General features: G+C 31.8%; 1 protein-coding gene across 1 annotated transcript in view; it reads left to right on the top strand.

Annotated features, from left to right (window-relative positions):
- Positions 1–13,656, top strand: part of LOC112598161 (BMP-binding endothelial regulator protein) — a 68,148-nt gene extending 54,492 nt beyond the window's left edge. The window contains exons 4-13 of the mRNA XM_025344538.1: positions 921–1,026; positions 1,439–1,615; positions 6,558–6,752; positions 8,355–8,620; positions 8,779–8,938; positions 9,110–9,297; positions 9,435–9,636; positions 9,721–9,994; positions 10,180–10,445; positions 12,816–13,656. Of these exons, the coding sequence (XP_025200323.1) occupies positions 921–1,026; positions 1,439–1,615; positions 6,558–6,752; positions 8,355–8,620; positions 8,779–8,938; positions 9,110–9,297; positions 9,435–9,636; positions 9,721–9,994; positions 10,180–10,321 (1,710 nt within the window). The 3' untranslated portion in view covers positions 10,322–10,445; positions 12,816–13,656. The remainder of the gene's footprint in view (positions 1–920; positions 1,027–1,438; positions 1,616–6,557; positions 6,753–8,354; positions 8,621–8,778; positions 8,939–9,109; positions 9,298–9,434; positions 9,637–9,720; positions 9,995–10,179; positions 10,446–12,815) is intronic.
- Positions 13,657–16,935: the final 3,279 nt, after the last annotated feature.

Genomic DNA, 16,935 nt, shown 5'->3' with positions numbered 1-16,935 from the left:
TTTGAATACAATACATAATGCTTAGGCCCTGAATTATGCGACAATAATTTATTTACCAGTAGAGGAGTACAAAACAAATGTTGCTGGGACTTTTTCTTTTTACAGAATTATCAAAAAACTGACAATTATACGCATACACTTTAAACTCGGCGTAGCTAAAATCATCAATAATCACTGTTAATTATTGTCACATCATGATGCATGTTCACGCCAAAACTTGTTGGTTGTGTTTTTGCGTCCTGATCACACCGTTTTTTTTAAACGTTTATTACTATTATCGTTTACTCCATAGGAAACGCGTAAACGTCCTTTCGGTTATCGCGTCACCATTTCGCCGGGTGACTGTTCACAAATGTGTACATATAGAACCACGTTTCTATCCAGGAAAACGTGAACAAACACACACACACATATTCTCATTACAGAAAATACTGTCGTAAATCATCCGGAGGCTTTGGTTATCGCGATTGTGCGTAAATCGCGCGATTAATCAATTATATTATCTACGCGCCGCGTTACGTACTTCGAATTGCTTCTCGACCATGCCCGTCGCTGTCGCACTGTTTTACAATAATACACGCATAGTTTAATTATATATATATAAATATTTATAAACACGAGAGAAAAAAAAATGAAAATAAATAAATCGAATACCGCGACGTGAGGAAGGTCGCACGCGTACCGGTGGCGGCCGCGGCGTCAGAAACGAATTCCAAAAGATCTATATCGTACATTTTTCCGTATAATTATCATTAGTTGTATCAGGCGTATAATATAGGTACGTGCTAAATGGTATTTACGGCCCGTCAACTACTTTAATTTCTTCATTCAAACTATATACACGATTAAGTGCTACATAATATAATATAATATAATATGATGAAAATCGACCATATAATAATATGATTATTGTGTTTCAGAACGGATTCGTGGAGTGCGTCAAGGACCAGTGCCCCGACGAACAGGGTTGCTATATGCTACAAGACGTTTTCGTGGACACGAAAGAATGCTGCAGACGTTGTAAAGGTAGGTGGGGTTACGTCGAGTTTGATATGAAAATAAACCATAATATCGTCGTGTGAATCGACTTGTACTCGTTCAATTTCCCAAATATTTCTAATAGTCGTAAAGTAAGACACGAATACGATTGTATTAGGACAACTAATACGTTGTTGAATAACAATTAGAAGCAATCCGTGTCGATAATTCTATCGACTATCACTAATGAGATGATGAATGTGAGATTATTGACCAATTATTAATTTAATAATATTTTATGGTTATCGATCAAAACATCACAATAAAACAAATCTCTAATAATCTCAATAATATTACGTAACCGTAATTTATTGTTACGCGTATAATCTTATCGTCAAGGATTGCAATTTTTACAGCAATAATAAAATGTATAAAACTGTGTTTTCGTCATTTGTCCCAGGTTGCATGTACAAAGGTGTGCCGAGGGAAAGCGGAACCGAGTGGACGGATCCAAACGACCCGTGCCTGGTGATGTCTTGTAAGGCTGGCGTGGTCACGGAGACCCGAATGCAGTGTATCACACCTTGTCAACAGCCGTTGCCGCCGAAACCGGGAACTTGCTGCCCAACTTGTTCGGGTGAGTGATAACTGACAAAAACAGTCCACCTTGGCTGTACATAATATATTGTTATTTCAGTTATTTGTTATACACAATAATAACATTATTTCCTGCGTATGTATAGAATATCCGAGTTCGTGTTCTCATTTGCATTGGTCGGTGCGCACGACTTGTCTATAATTTTATGGCGAACGCGGATATTTTATTTTCTCGGGAGGATGTGTAGAGAACCGAGTCAGACGGTTAATGGTATTGTGTGAGAGTGATTAAAAACAATATAGTATATTACCGTGTATAAGACAGTTAACATGAGACCGAATTCATTTGAAACGGATCTTCAGGTTCCCCTCCGAGTTTCGTCTCTAAAAATGTTTTGGATTATGCATTGTTTAATACGTACATTATTAATATATTATTATAGAAGGTATACTGCATGGTACGATATTACTCTGGAATAGAATCTTTCGTGGCGCATTAGAAAAACAAACCATTCTTTTGGTAGCTTTGCAGTCATGATAAATCACGACTGGTACACAAGCGCCCGTCAAGTGACTCGTGGGAAATGAACCCCATGTTATACGTCTTCTCTTCCGCTACGATGTGGTGGCATTAACTCCGTATAGCACCGATGAAAATAAAACAATAACACTCAAACTATACTCGTACACACACACACATACATACAAATAATAATAATAATAAAAAACAATGGATGGATGCTAGGTATAATGTATTATTATTATTATAACGTTCGTGAACGAAAATTGTTTCTGAGTAAGAGGAGGTAACAGGAGTAGCGTCTAAGGTTAGACATAGAACGCCAAACGGATAAAGAGATGGATGGCAGGACCACCGGCAGCGAACATTGTGCACAACATAAACATGTTAAACGGTCTGCTTTAGTGCTTAGCTACCGGTTATCGTTAGCGTATCGATATCAACGCACGTATAATAATAATAATAATATTGTTATTATGTGCCTGCCTGTGTTATTATATTATACATATAGGTACGTTGTTACAGGTTCGAAGGACATTTTAAATTATCAAAATTGTTGGATTCAATTTTTTTAAATAATAATTATACCTGCCTAAATAATATTTCTAATGATTTGTTGATCGGGCAGTATTGTAAAATGCTGGGAAATAACTACGGCAATACGGCATAGTTTGTAATAAATATATGTTACCGACATGATAATTTCCAAGCATTCATTATTGATAATAGAATAATCACTTAGTGAATAATATTTTAGTCCCTAGGGAATATATACACTATATGGTATACATATTATATTAATTAAGATGTTTTTTATACATTAGTTTTTTCTCGAAACTTCAAAGCAAAACCGCCGCCCGCTGATATTAATGTCCAAATTAGCGTTTACAATATTATTATTATATTACATAATACAATGAATGTAAATGTGTAATGATCGAAACGGTGTTATTAAAATATTGAAATACACCAAATGTATATGTTATATAAATCATAAAATATAATATTTATTATTTACTATGCCGAGATAAAAATATTCATCATACAAGTACATTATTGAAAACGATTGCAATATAACATATTAAGTGCTGTTAAAAATATGCACAGAAAATAACCAAAGGACATCTACTATTTTTTCAGTATCGCTTTAAACATTGATTAATAAATATGTTTTCGTTATAACAGACACATTCGACTGGAACCTTTAGGCTACGGGTTTTCAAACAATTTAATGAAGCTATATCCGAGTTACTTTATTGTGGTAATTGGTCGAAAAACAACTCTTGAGCATGTTAGACCCTCGAGCCACAGCCCACGGGGGGGCAGCGGTGGAAGAAATGACTTTTTAATATATTATAGCCAGCGGTACCTGCGTTTTCACTTAGGCTGAATGGCAGACAGACGATATAATCGTGCGCGCGCGTTGCTTTTTCGACCGTGCGTTCATTATTTTGTCATATTCGTCGACGGTGGTACCGCCAGTGCACGTCGGTATGATGTAGATAATATATATATATAAATACTAGAAGTAGTATATATTGTTTTATAAACATACACACACATATATATAGTAATAATAACATCTCAGGTCGTAATTTATTATGGTTCACGATGACGATCGTCAGAATACCAAAAAATATTCTTTGTTTTTTCATCTCCTTTGGGTTTATATTCGGCTTTATTATGTAGGTATATTAGATATAAGTATAATATGTGTATTATACTGTCCAAATCTTTATGGACCTATATCTATATTATATAATAATATATTATGTATTATATGATGTGCGACTACGCGGTGAGGGCGGTGCCTACGTCGTGCCTATTATTTATTATACTCGTTCGGGTCTAAAACAAATAAAAGATTATACGAGCGGGCAGGGGGCACGCTGCACGCGTACCGGATAAAACGATTGGACAGCGGCGGCGACGTTGCAAGCCTTGGCTGGGGGTATGTGTGGGGGGAGGATAACCACGCGTCCGAGCCGGAGATGGGCTAATGGCTGAAGACTGGATGCCACACGCATTGAAAAAAAAAATAACGAAAAAAAATAAAAATTCAATACGATCCTCTGAACCTTCGTTAGATGGTACCTATGGACGCATAGCTTCTCGTCTGAAAAAAAAAAATGAAATATAATTTTAAAGCAATAATTATAATTATATTACTTCGCGATGCGCGATCCAATGGTATATACGCGATTCGTGATGATTCATGTCGATGAAAACACGGGAACACGAGATAACGACTAAGATAGACGAAAGGGATGATGATGAAAATTATATTGTACAATGCAACTAGCAAGTTATTCCAATATGACGACAACCATAATAATTTGATTGGTAAAAGGAAATAAAAAATTCACAACCTGCAAAGACACGCGTTTTCGACAACTTAATGAACTTATAAGATTATTTTTTTAAATGTTGAGGGAAAACGTTGTATTAGAGTATAACTATTTGTTTGAAAATAAATATTTAAAAAATATTACTGCGTTCACAAGCCATTGTAATAGATCTGACTGGATACAAATACTAATTTGTTTGAACAAAAATACATTTTTTTTATTAGTATAACTTCTATGTTTAGTGCTATTATTTTAATACGAAAAAGGCTGACCGATTTGAAAATAAAAATTGTTATCTAAAAATCACTTCTAGAACCTATCTGGTCTAATGGACTTCAAGTGTGAAGTTCGGCCAAAAAATTGAATACAAATAAAGTGCAAACATTTCAAGATATCATGTTCCGTAAAATTACTAACGCACCATTTTATGTCTCTAATCATACGCTCCACAACGACCTCCATTTCAAAACAACCGATGAAGAAGCAAAAATTCACAAGAGCTGATACTTTAATAAACTTTACTTCATACTACAACCCACTAATAAGAAATTTCCATATATCCTACCTCCCCTGGAATTGAATATGGTGTCATAACCTTCTTTAATTCTGCTCCCAAATAACCATCAGAATTATAATAAACAACCAAATTAAAAGTGTCACTAATGAGTGGCTCCTTCTATTAACTTTTCACACTATACAATCCACATATAAAGTATTCTTATTACGCATTTTTTTATATAGATAATTTGAGAAAGAAATGAAAAAAATGCTTCATCATATACATTTCCAGTGTACGTCATTGAGTGGAATTCGTATAACGCTGTCAATGTTCGGCGTAATCAGATCAACAACATATAAAATTTGAAAATATAATCGTTATAATTTAATTTCTTTTATATTTTTTTCGTTCGTCAATTACGCACAGTCGTTAGTGTATTACGTTTTCAAACGCATAACAATATACCATTTTATGTTTTTACCGTCGACCGATTCGAATAGATCTAGCCAACAAGGGTTTTTTTGGAAAGACACATTATTGACGTGTAGGTACTTTAAATCAGTAGGATAGGTTAGATATCTATTATCGTGCGTGAGTCGACAGGACCGCGGCGGTGCGTGTACTGTGTAGTGTCTCTTATTTACGTTATTTATAAATTATTATATAGTAGTTGGCCGTCGTGCCCATCCCCGTTTTGAGTACTGTATAATAATATAATATACTGTCGAAAACGTACATACCTTACCTTTAATAACTTATATCGATTATACTTTGAAATAATGAACGCTTTAGTCTATTACAACGTCCGATTTTTCTTCACCTTAATTAACACAATCCTGTAGAGTAATATAATATGTTAATTTTAAAATAGTTTATTAGGTAGGTATGTATACCAAAATGTATGTGGTAGAATTATTGATAACCATAGTATTATTATACTTCAATATATCTAAATTAATATTTACTCACCAGTTTTGCAGGCTTTAGTAGCGTTTCAGAGCTTTTACAAAAGATGCTTTTCAACTTATTTATTTTTGAAACTAATCGTAAAATGCTTAAAAAGTCAATATAATATATCATAACATTTAGTATTGAAAATATTGTATCAATAAAATTACAATAATATAAAATTACTAAAGATTGATACATAAGCATACAATATAATATTTTTATAATATATATATATATATATATAATATATCTACTTTTTTGATCGTATACTTTTGAAACACCTGTGAAACAATATTGTTATTTTGTTCGTAGATCTTTTTATTTATAGAATTTTGTTCATTGTAATATGCACATAGATACATTAGAAAAAGCGTTGTTAGTATTTTTTTGTTGTTAAAGTTGCCGATAATATGACTTCTACTCAAAATAAACTGGTGAAACATCATATTCTAATAGTATAGAAGTGTAATAAATAATAATATAGTGTACCTATTAAACAAACACTGCGAGAAAAACGCGAAACGGCGTCGGTTTCGCTGGAAATAAAAATCCGTTATCGATAACTCGAGCTCTGAAGAGGGGTTTGTCGATGGCAGACAGTTAATAATAATAATATTATTATTATAATCTATGCGATTGCGGTAACCGGTTTTGCGTTCCACAGGTTGCCGGGTTATCGGGCAAGAGGTGGCCGCTTGGAAGAACATCAGCCTGTACGACGACCCGTGTCTGACCTGTCACTGCGAGAGATCCGCGGCCGGACCGGTGCTCACCTGTTCGAAAAAGGCGTGCCCTGTGCTCCAGTGTCCATCCAGCAGTATGCAGATATTGCCGGGTGAATGCTGCCCCAGATGTGTGGGTAAGTGAAGTTAATTAGACGTTAAGCCCGATGCGAAACAATTGAATGTGCAATGTTATATTACATCTGAAAGGTATTGCAATAATAACGACGATAGTATCATTATATAATATGACAAATTAAAAAAATATACCTGAAAACCACAAATTTAATTCATTTTGGGATAAAATTTAGGAAATTGTTTCATTTTATACGATATCGTCAGATATAGGGAAAGTCAATAAAATGTATTAAAAATGTTAAAGCAATAAAAAAATAAGCACACTTTACGTGGTCAGTGGTACATCATAATCATAATAATATAATAACATGTGTACTATATTACATTTTTTACACTATAACAGTTGAAATACAAAACATTTTAGCACTAGCAAAGACTTTGTCGGGACCTATTGTCTCGAATTTCCATTACAATAGTGAGTCTGTTTTAAAATTTGTTGTAAGATTTCTATAATATAATACTTTTTTTCCTCGATAATAATAATATTGCATTTCTTGTTTTCAAAAGTATTTGCAGAAAAAATTAAAAAAAAAAAAAAGAAAAATACTACAACTTTATCCGATCTTTGTTAGAAATGTGCGCAAAATCCGTATCAGACATTCAAACCACATCATATCGTCATCGTATATAATATTATGTAATATTTTTATTATTATTTTTCATTATAAAATATAATACTATAGTACATAATAATATAATAACCGGGTTACGACGACGTACCGGACGGAAACGTCTGACAACTACGGATATTCGCGGTAGTATAAAATAATAAAGACAGTAGAAAAACACCAACCGATCGTGTTATGGTTTTGGGTTGTATTTTAGACTCTTTTAGATCAACTACGGACGAGTCTTTTTTTTTTTTGTGTAAGAAATATTAAATAATCGAGCTGACCCAAACAATTCAATAAAATAATTTTATACCATGACAAGCGTATATAGCTTACGGTCGTTTATTCGCAGACATATATACAATTAAATCGTTTATAATATAAAATGACCAAAACGATAAAAATACTGTCAAAATATTATATTGGACAACGTTCATAATATGCTCGTAAGTCTCTGAGTAGTACATACACTTAATCTTCACAGTTTTAAACTTTTTAAAGTTTTTCGAACAAAATATGTAATCGAAGCGTAGGTTATATAATATTATATAACCATTATCATTGTTCAATGATTAAAAACCGAAAAACTTATTGGACACTCATTCACAGTTTTTTAATTCGAACCAAATTTTGATATAAATGTTCACCTCTTATACTATTTCTATTTTACTATAAAATATCATTAGTTAAGTCATAATATATAATATTATTAAAATATATTCCTACGAATAGTTTACAACTGTATGTTTATCATTTACAGTGCCGTGTATACAATGTTTCAAATAAAAGTAAATCAATACATTTTTTTTTCATCTTATTGTATTTTAGTTGAGTTAAATATAGTCAATATAGCAAATAAATACTTAATTTACCAGCTATTACTATTTATAACTTAGGTCAACAAGTAAATTAATTTGGTTCTATTGTTTATTTGACTATAGCCCTGGATCTTCATATATTTACTATAACGATAATATTGGTCTGTTGCAGGAAAGAGTAGAAAATTGATGGACCCACCTAGAGGAGCATGTTTGTTAGGCGATAAGATCACTCCGTCTGGCCAGGGGACGCACCCGGACCGGTGCACCGAGTGCATGTGCGCCAACTCGACGGTGGTATGCAAACGGGAGACTTGCCCACCACTGGACTGTCCCGTGGAGAAACAGACGTTCGCATCGCACAACCAGTGCTGCCCGCAGTGCCCGAGGACCGTGGACAAGAGCGACACGTGCATGGATAATGGCAACATTTACATGGTGGGTATTATTATGATATTAAATAGTGTGTGTATTAAACAAAAATCACGACTCGGTCTCAGAAGATTTTATACAAGTACACATTATACTGCTTTGACACGATCTATCGATCGTTCGATCCGTACTAGCAGACGTTTAATAAATGTTGTTCATTTCAGAACGGAGATGGTTGGAAAGTGGACGAATGCAAGTCGTGTTTGTGCGTTCGTGGTCAAGTGCAGTGTGCCCAAGAGTTGTGTCCGCCAATCTCGTCGTCGTGCCCGGTCAACATGAAGCTGCGAACAGTTCCGGGTTCGTGTTGCCCCCGCTGTGTACCAAGTAAGTCCACCGCGTGCCTATACGTGTAAAAGATTTTTTTCTTGAGGAAAACGATTTGACCGATTCGTTTAATTTCGTTAGTGTCTATACTGATAAATGATAATGTAACAGAATACTATACAGATTATATTATAACATATCTTAATACTGTGTTCATTGTTGTTGTTTCAGTGGACGGAGTGTGTACAGTGTTTGGCGACCCACACTACAGGACATACGACGGAAAATTCTTTAGCTTCCAAGGACCGTGCAAATATTTGCTGAGTGCGGATTGTGTGGGGCGGACCTTTAGCATTCGGGTAACCAACGACGCGAGGAACACGAAAAATTCAGCATGGACAAAAACTATTTCATTGAGGGTAATATTATTGTGTTCATTATTTTTAGATACTAACGATGGTGCTTTGTATAAACCTTTTCATAAAATTGCTAGTATAGTTAAACTAAAAAATAAAAGATATCATATTTTTATTTAACACGTACTTTGTTCACGTAGACCGGAGGTTTGAAAGTAAACCTTGGCGAGAATAAACGTATCAAGATCAACGGACAGAGAGTTTCCGTGCCGTACAAGAGAAGCAACGAGCTCACTATATCTAATATGAACGATACTGTTTTGGTTGAGACCAGAATCGGCGTTTCTATTATTTGGGACGGCCGAGGATTTTTAGAAGTGTCCGTACCATCGAGGTACAAAGGTAAGGAAATTCGTCAAAACATCTACGAGAATAACTTATTATTATAATATGATAAATAATCGTTTCATTTCCAATTATTCACAGGCAGTTTATGTGGACTATGTGGAAATTTCAACTCTGTGCCAAGAGACGATATGACCACCAAGGACGGCCGGGTAGAGTCGGATGCCCAAGCGTTTGGGTCGTCATGGCGCGTGGGTGGTAAGAACGCGTGCAGTCGGCCGCTGAAACCTGCGTTTGTGCAAACGTCACAGTGCTCCAAAAAGGGTCCTCGAATTCGAGAACGGATGTGTAAGCCGCTCCGACAAAGAATGTTTGCCGCATGTCATAAAAAGCTCAATCCAGTCAACTTTTTCAGGTTAGTTCACTAAATTTGTTTTATACGCAGTATATATGTATAGTCGTAAATGTTTGTTAGATATTATCATTTGGGGGGGGGGGGGGGGTAGCAATCTTCTTATTTATTTAATAATGCTTTCTCTAGTATATTATTTATACGTATGTAAACTAAATTTTGAAAACGCATTTGTACACACTATATAGGTCTTGTCTGACGGACATGTGCGAGTGTCCCACCGGCCGGAAGTGTTATTGTGAGGCGATGACCGCTTACGCACACAACTGTCGCCGCCTTGGTGTGTCGCTACCGGACTGGAGGACTATGACCGGATGCCACACATACTGACCCGCGTCCTCAAATCCATCCCGTGCAGTAGACTCCGCTTATTTGTTGTTGCTAGTCATTGTTTTTTTACACCTTCAACTTTGCGGTAGTCGCCGCGCGTTTACCTGACCGACGGTTCGAAATGGTCAGTATTTACAATTAAATGTATTATAATACATAATTATTAATGCTACGATACTAATAAATTTATTGTTATTGTTATTATTATTATTATTATTATTATTATTATTATTACTATGTACGATGATATCACGAGGGATGAGTATAATTGGAGTGCAGGCCTAGCTGACAAAAATAATTCACTTGAGTTAAGTCATGACCTGCCTGGCACTAAAAGGTCATTTGTTTAAAGTAAAAAAATAAATTGATCTAACACGTTGATTATTTAGAACGAAGATGAAAATAATATATTTATACAACTTTTTTGAAAAAAATATTTTAATAAAGAGTTTGACAGTACAATTAAAACATTTTCACAGACAAAAATTTAATAACGTTACATTACACATTTTTTTAAACTATAAATAATTAAAAATAATCTTGAAAACTATTATTATTGTGGGATTGTTCATAATCGTAAATAATTTTATATGTATTATTTATTGTATGTAATAAAAGTACTCATAATTAATAAATAACTGTTGGTATTGTTAAGTTTAATAAAACTATTTAATGTGTAATGCAGTATGATTATAACAATTAGTTGAAAGATAATTTTGAGTAAATAAAATAACAATTTCAACACCACAAAATATAACCAATTAATTTAAAATAGAAGTTTGCTAAAAATTTAACCTAAAGAATAACAATTAAAAGTATTCGCAATCGTTATTGTGACACTATACCTACGTCATTCCGGATTATAAAACGTATTAAATTATGGGTTTAATAAGATGTGTACAAAGAAAAATGCTTGTCGAGTGAACCGACTGCGTCGTGCATACATTAGATTATAATCAAAATGAATTAGTCGGTGTATAACACAAAAATATCCTTATTTTACAACGCCTTGGCAGGTAGTTACTGTGTTAAATTATACACAGTTATAACTTATAAGTTATAACCCATATACCCGTACCGACAAAATCATCATAGGTACAACACTAACATCATAGATCATAAACAATTTGACGTTAAATTCTTCACAATAATATCAAATCAAATAATAACAATAATATCAACATTCTTTACCTACATAAATTATTGTAATGCATTAACAGTCTTACGTCGCCTGCATATTAAATATAATATAATAAAATTATTTATACACGTGTACCTGTAATATACGGGTTCGATAACGGGAGATGATTAACATTTTAAATTTAGACCGCTTGGTAATATAATTAATAGAGTGATACCGATTGAGATGTTATGTAAATATAAATTATATTAATATGTATTTTCTAACGAATCGAAAGAAAAACTACCTTAATAAATCATTTGATAATTGTACATTTAGGGGCTGGAAATTATACATTTTGGTACGCATAGGAATGAAATAATATTTTTTCAAGACGTTATTAGGAACATAAATCTTCTCGCACATTGAGATACACAGATCTGATAAATGATAATATTAGTTATTACGTGATCAAACATCAAAGAATTTCACTGAATAAACATCTTTACCTATGTATGGTGCATAATGACGTTAGGTATCTTAAATCATCATCATCTAGGTAGGTACTTAATTATTATATAATAATCATTTTAATTTTTACGTCTGAATCTAAATAAAACGTACGCGTGTACCAATTATTATAATATAACGTGATGCCATTATTCGATAACATTTTAAATTAATTTATAAAAGTGTTGTTGACTATCAATTTAACGTTTTTATTTTAAATAGAATAATTACATTATCGGCAAGTTTCAAACTAATTTTTTTGTTTACACTACCTATATCTACGTATTGATCACACCGACTAATAATATAATAATAATATTATTGAACGAATAAAAAAAAAATCTACAGCAAATTATCATTATGTACGTTCAATGCATGGTTACTTATGTTTTATCATTTTAATTAATCGAAATTGTTAAAATATATTGTTTAGCTTACAAATTTTCAGCATAATATTTCGCTGATATAACATAACGTTCGACAAATCGTACATATTTATTGTATTAAATTGAGTAATAGGAGGTATGTTAAAGATATTATGATTATTTACAATAATAGCCGGGTTCCCGAGTTTTGGTTTATCTTATTTTTATCGAATTAATTCAACCCGAACATGACCTCCGTCATTTTAATAATTTAATATTAGCATTCCGTCTCACGATAGGTATACATAAATTTGCATGTTTTCAACAAAGAAACGAATTAAGTTCAAATTACAAACAAAGAAAGGGGTTAACGCCTGGTTGTTTTTTCTTTACAGGAAGTTTTGATTTTGCGAACATTTTTAAGTACAATACAAATAATCATAATATTATATTAATGTTTTGCACAATGTTTTAAAATAATTTATTGGTATTGTTTCAGATCCTGACAAGACCGTTTCCACGTTACCGTCGACCGACTAAATAGTATTTTACTTGAACAGCCGAATTTTGTTCTTATGCAAATTTATTATATAAAATTTAATTAAATTATAAAAATACTAGGTAATAATAATAGTAACAATTAACTTATTGTTTAAGTGACTACAACAAACTCCGACCCGGCGACTCTACCATTTGACGGGTGGTCGTCGCATAATAATTATTATATAAGCTTTTTACCATAATGTCAATGGTTTTTTTTTTTAAATTTACATTTAATCAGTTCGTTTGTACGATCGCGATTAATCTAACTGAGGTCGGCCGATATTTCAAAACCTAAACGCCGGCGTTTACATTGTAATATACTTACTGCGATTTAATTTAAGTACCAGAAAACAGATTACAGAGTAATGTTATCGATGGCGCTCATATTTCGATATTGGCCTATAATTATTTATTTGTAGTGTGTTTTCGTATAAGCACGAATTTTGACGATTTTTTTTCTCTTCATTCGTGATAATAATATACTATTATATTATAGTAGCTGCGCGTAACCGTAAGCGGCTTTGCTACGTAAGCTATTTAGCATGCCATAGTGACAGAGAGAACAACGTTCTTTTATACATCTTGGTTGTCGTACATATATTATATGTTATTAATTGATATTAATTATACTTAGTAATATTGTTAAAAAAATGTTTAAGTAGAGCGCTTAAAATATCAAATTGTTTAATAATTGTATTTTATTTTTCGAAGAAAACACAAAACCAATTTAGAATACCTACTGTAATTATAGTTAGTTATTATAAATCATTAAATTATATTATATTATTATATAAGTAAGAAGAATTCATATTATATTACTATGCTATAGAATTATTATAATGAAAAAAGTATTTTAATTATGTTAAGCGAAATATTGTAAAAAAATATTTGTCAAATTTATGTTCCTACTTTTATGTTTTTTTTTTCACTTATTTATTTTTTCTAGAAAAAAAACTATACTTTCTTTTGTGTAATAAAAACAAACTTTAAAAAAATGTAAATACATATTATTATATACTTTATACATAATATTATTATTATACTCAGCGGACGGCAATACTCGTTATGAAACTTCTGTCAAGCGGTGACATGTTTTTATAAAAAAATTGATTTAAATATATCTAATAGATAGCGCCACATATTCATTTCTATCCTTTGGTTTACTAGAGGCACGTGTTTGGTGGTCGGTCGTATAACATAATATAATAATATATAGTAAAAGCTCGAGGCTTTGAGCGATTATGGACTATAATTTTTATAATTTTCAATAAACTACACGTGAGTTAAGTTAATACAGTGTCAGAAAGATGAAAAAAACACCTAAGTGTTTTATTCATAATATATATAGGTACGGTAATATGAAAAATGATAATACACATAACACATACTCAGGTATTTTTGATTTTTGTAATTGCATGTCGTGCACGCAAAACACAAACGCACAAGGCACGTCACTATACTTTTTATATTTTAAACAAATTGTTAACAAAAATATCAGTATCGTAGTGATGACGCTATAAGAAAATCCAAAAAATCTATATTTTAAAACGGTTTCCGGCCCGGCCAAAAAGTACTCGGGACCAGTATTATATTATATAATAATAATAATAATAATAATAATAATAATATTATCATATGATGAGTACAGACGACCGGTCGGGACGCGCAACTAAATCGTTTGCTCACACCATAGGTTACCGTCTGGAGACGTTCGAAATTTTCGAAAATCATCGATTTCTTTCGGCGAGGTATCAGTATTGCGTCCACCGACCGGTCGCAAACGGCGCCATATAATAATAATATTAATAACAACGATATAACGACAATCTTAATAATATTACACGCGTTATGTACGGATGTGACAATAACATAATATATCATTATAAACGTTTGCGCGAGAACGCGTATTATCCGTCGCGTACAATCGATATGATGATGTTTCGTATATGATATGCGCGGACAAACGTCCGGAGACAGACATCATTTCAAAATGTGTGACATATCGTCATGACGTGTATAATATGTATATTGTCATTATACAAAGGTACATAGAAGAGAGAAAAAGAGAAAGAGAAAAAGAGAGATAAAAAAAAAAAAAAACAAAAACAAACAGCAACACTTAATAATATTATTATACAATATGACTAGAAAACGATTTTAAATAAAAAATAACAATATTGTTCTACAGTTGAAACAAATTGTATTATCCATAATGATAATACGTAAATAATAATATTATATAATATTGATATGTATACATACAGTCTAAATATCAAAAACGTGCTACTAAACACTCGAGACGCGCCTATATATAGTCGCGGTACAAAAGTTGACCGCGGAGGCGAACGGTCACTCGCAAGACATAAGTATCACCGTGGACTAGAAGCGGCGGCAAAATGGCTTGCTTTTGGGTTACGCTATATTAGTAATATCATAATTTTCACGACGACTGGACAACCGACTGCAGTAGTTCCGAGGAAGAATTTAGATTACATTTCGAATATTATCAATAATTTTGCTATATTTTTGTCCTTGTTAAAGATTCATTTTGAATTTGAAGGGTAATCCAAAGACAATCTATTAAATTTACTTGTTTGACGTAAATATTAAAAAAAAAAAAAATAGATAATATATAAAAAAATATATATACCTTTGATATATTATTATAAACATATAGTAATTTAATTTTTTCTAAAAACGTACAAATTAGAATTAAATAAAAATAAATTGCATTTTGAAAATTATGTTTTAGTACACAATAAATTGATTATAGAAGTCAGAAGTATCCAAAAAACGTTTTTACTTGTGAGACAAATACAAATTAAAAATCTTTTACGCTCAAAAATATAAGATATTAATATATAATTAAAAAATGCATTCATAATTTATGGTACAAAAAATTGAAATACAATGCATATAATTAATAAGTGAAAGTTTTTTAACGATTATTATATTATTCAGTTGTTTCAATAAGTATGTAGAATAATTTAATTTTAGTGTGATGTATTTATCTTCAAATTTTAAACAGTAGTAGTTTTGCTTAATATATTTTATTATATTACTGTAATATGTATATCATACTTCATTAATAAATAAAATGAATTGTTCATTTTTAGATTATTTCTTGTAGTTAGTAGTTCAGTGCCCAGTATGATCCACTGGTAGTTATTTGGAGACTTATATTGTGGATATTTTTAATTGTGGGCGTTTTTAATCTTAAATTTATTTTTTACATTTAAAATATTATCTACATTAATCCCAATATTTAAATTTGAGAAAACTTTTATCGTTTGCTTATAGGATTTGAGTTATCTATATGTATAACTGTTTTTAGTTTTTACAAACGATTTAGTTTCACCAAAATCACATGGAGATTAACTCAGACTAACCTGACGGCGGACGCACTGTTGTAAAAATATAGCATTTTTATAATTTTGTTTTTGTTAAAATATGTTTAGTAATATCGTATTGACGTTCACGGGTATTCTTTGAAAATTTATGCGAGTAAAAGAAGTGTGACTACACCTATCAAGTGTACCAAGTGCATAAGATTTCTACACACGATGTATTCGAAAAAAGTTATCATATGTGAACAATATTCTAATAACGATAACAATGGAAATTTTGAATAATTTATTGATCTCTTGTTGAAGACTAATTGTAAAATAAATTACAATTTTTATGTTATAAGACGAATAGATTTTTGAATTAATAATTACATTAATTTAAACAAAAACGATTTTTTGAACGTATTGTTTATTTTATTACTGACAATTATTAATATTTAATAAGTGTAAGGTTATGCTGTAAAATTTACAACGCTCGACTACTTTTGTTTCAGATGATGGCGCGTTTGCTCAATCGCTAAATTAGAATGTACAAAAGACGTGTATAAAAGTCGATTCATCAATAGATACTATAATATAGTCACACTACTGTTTATCCACTCTATAATTTAGTGTTTATTTCAATAAAATTTACCTAAATTTTTTTTTTGTAAATTTCATTAATTTAATTGTATAATATTATGGAGCGGTATAATATTTTTTTTCGGTATCTGTATAGCAGTTGTCCAG

This window comes from Melanaphis sacchari, unplaced genomic scaffold (assembly GCF_002803265.2).
Source record: "Melanaphis sacchari strain LSU unplaced genomic scaffold, SCAv2.0 Contig45_pilon_pilon, whole genome shotgun sequence".
Classification (NCBI taxonomy): domain Eukaryota; kingdom Metazoa; phylum Arthropoda; class Insecta; order Hemiptera; family Aphididae; genus Melanaphis; species Melanaphis sacchari.
Note: the sequence above shows the minus strand (reverse complement) of the source record. Positions and strands in the feature narration are given on the sequence as shown.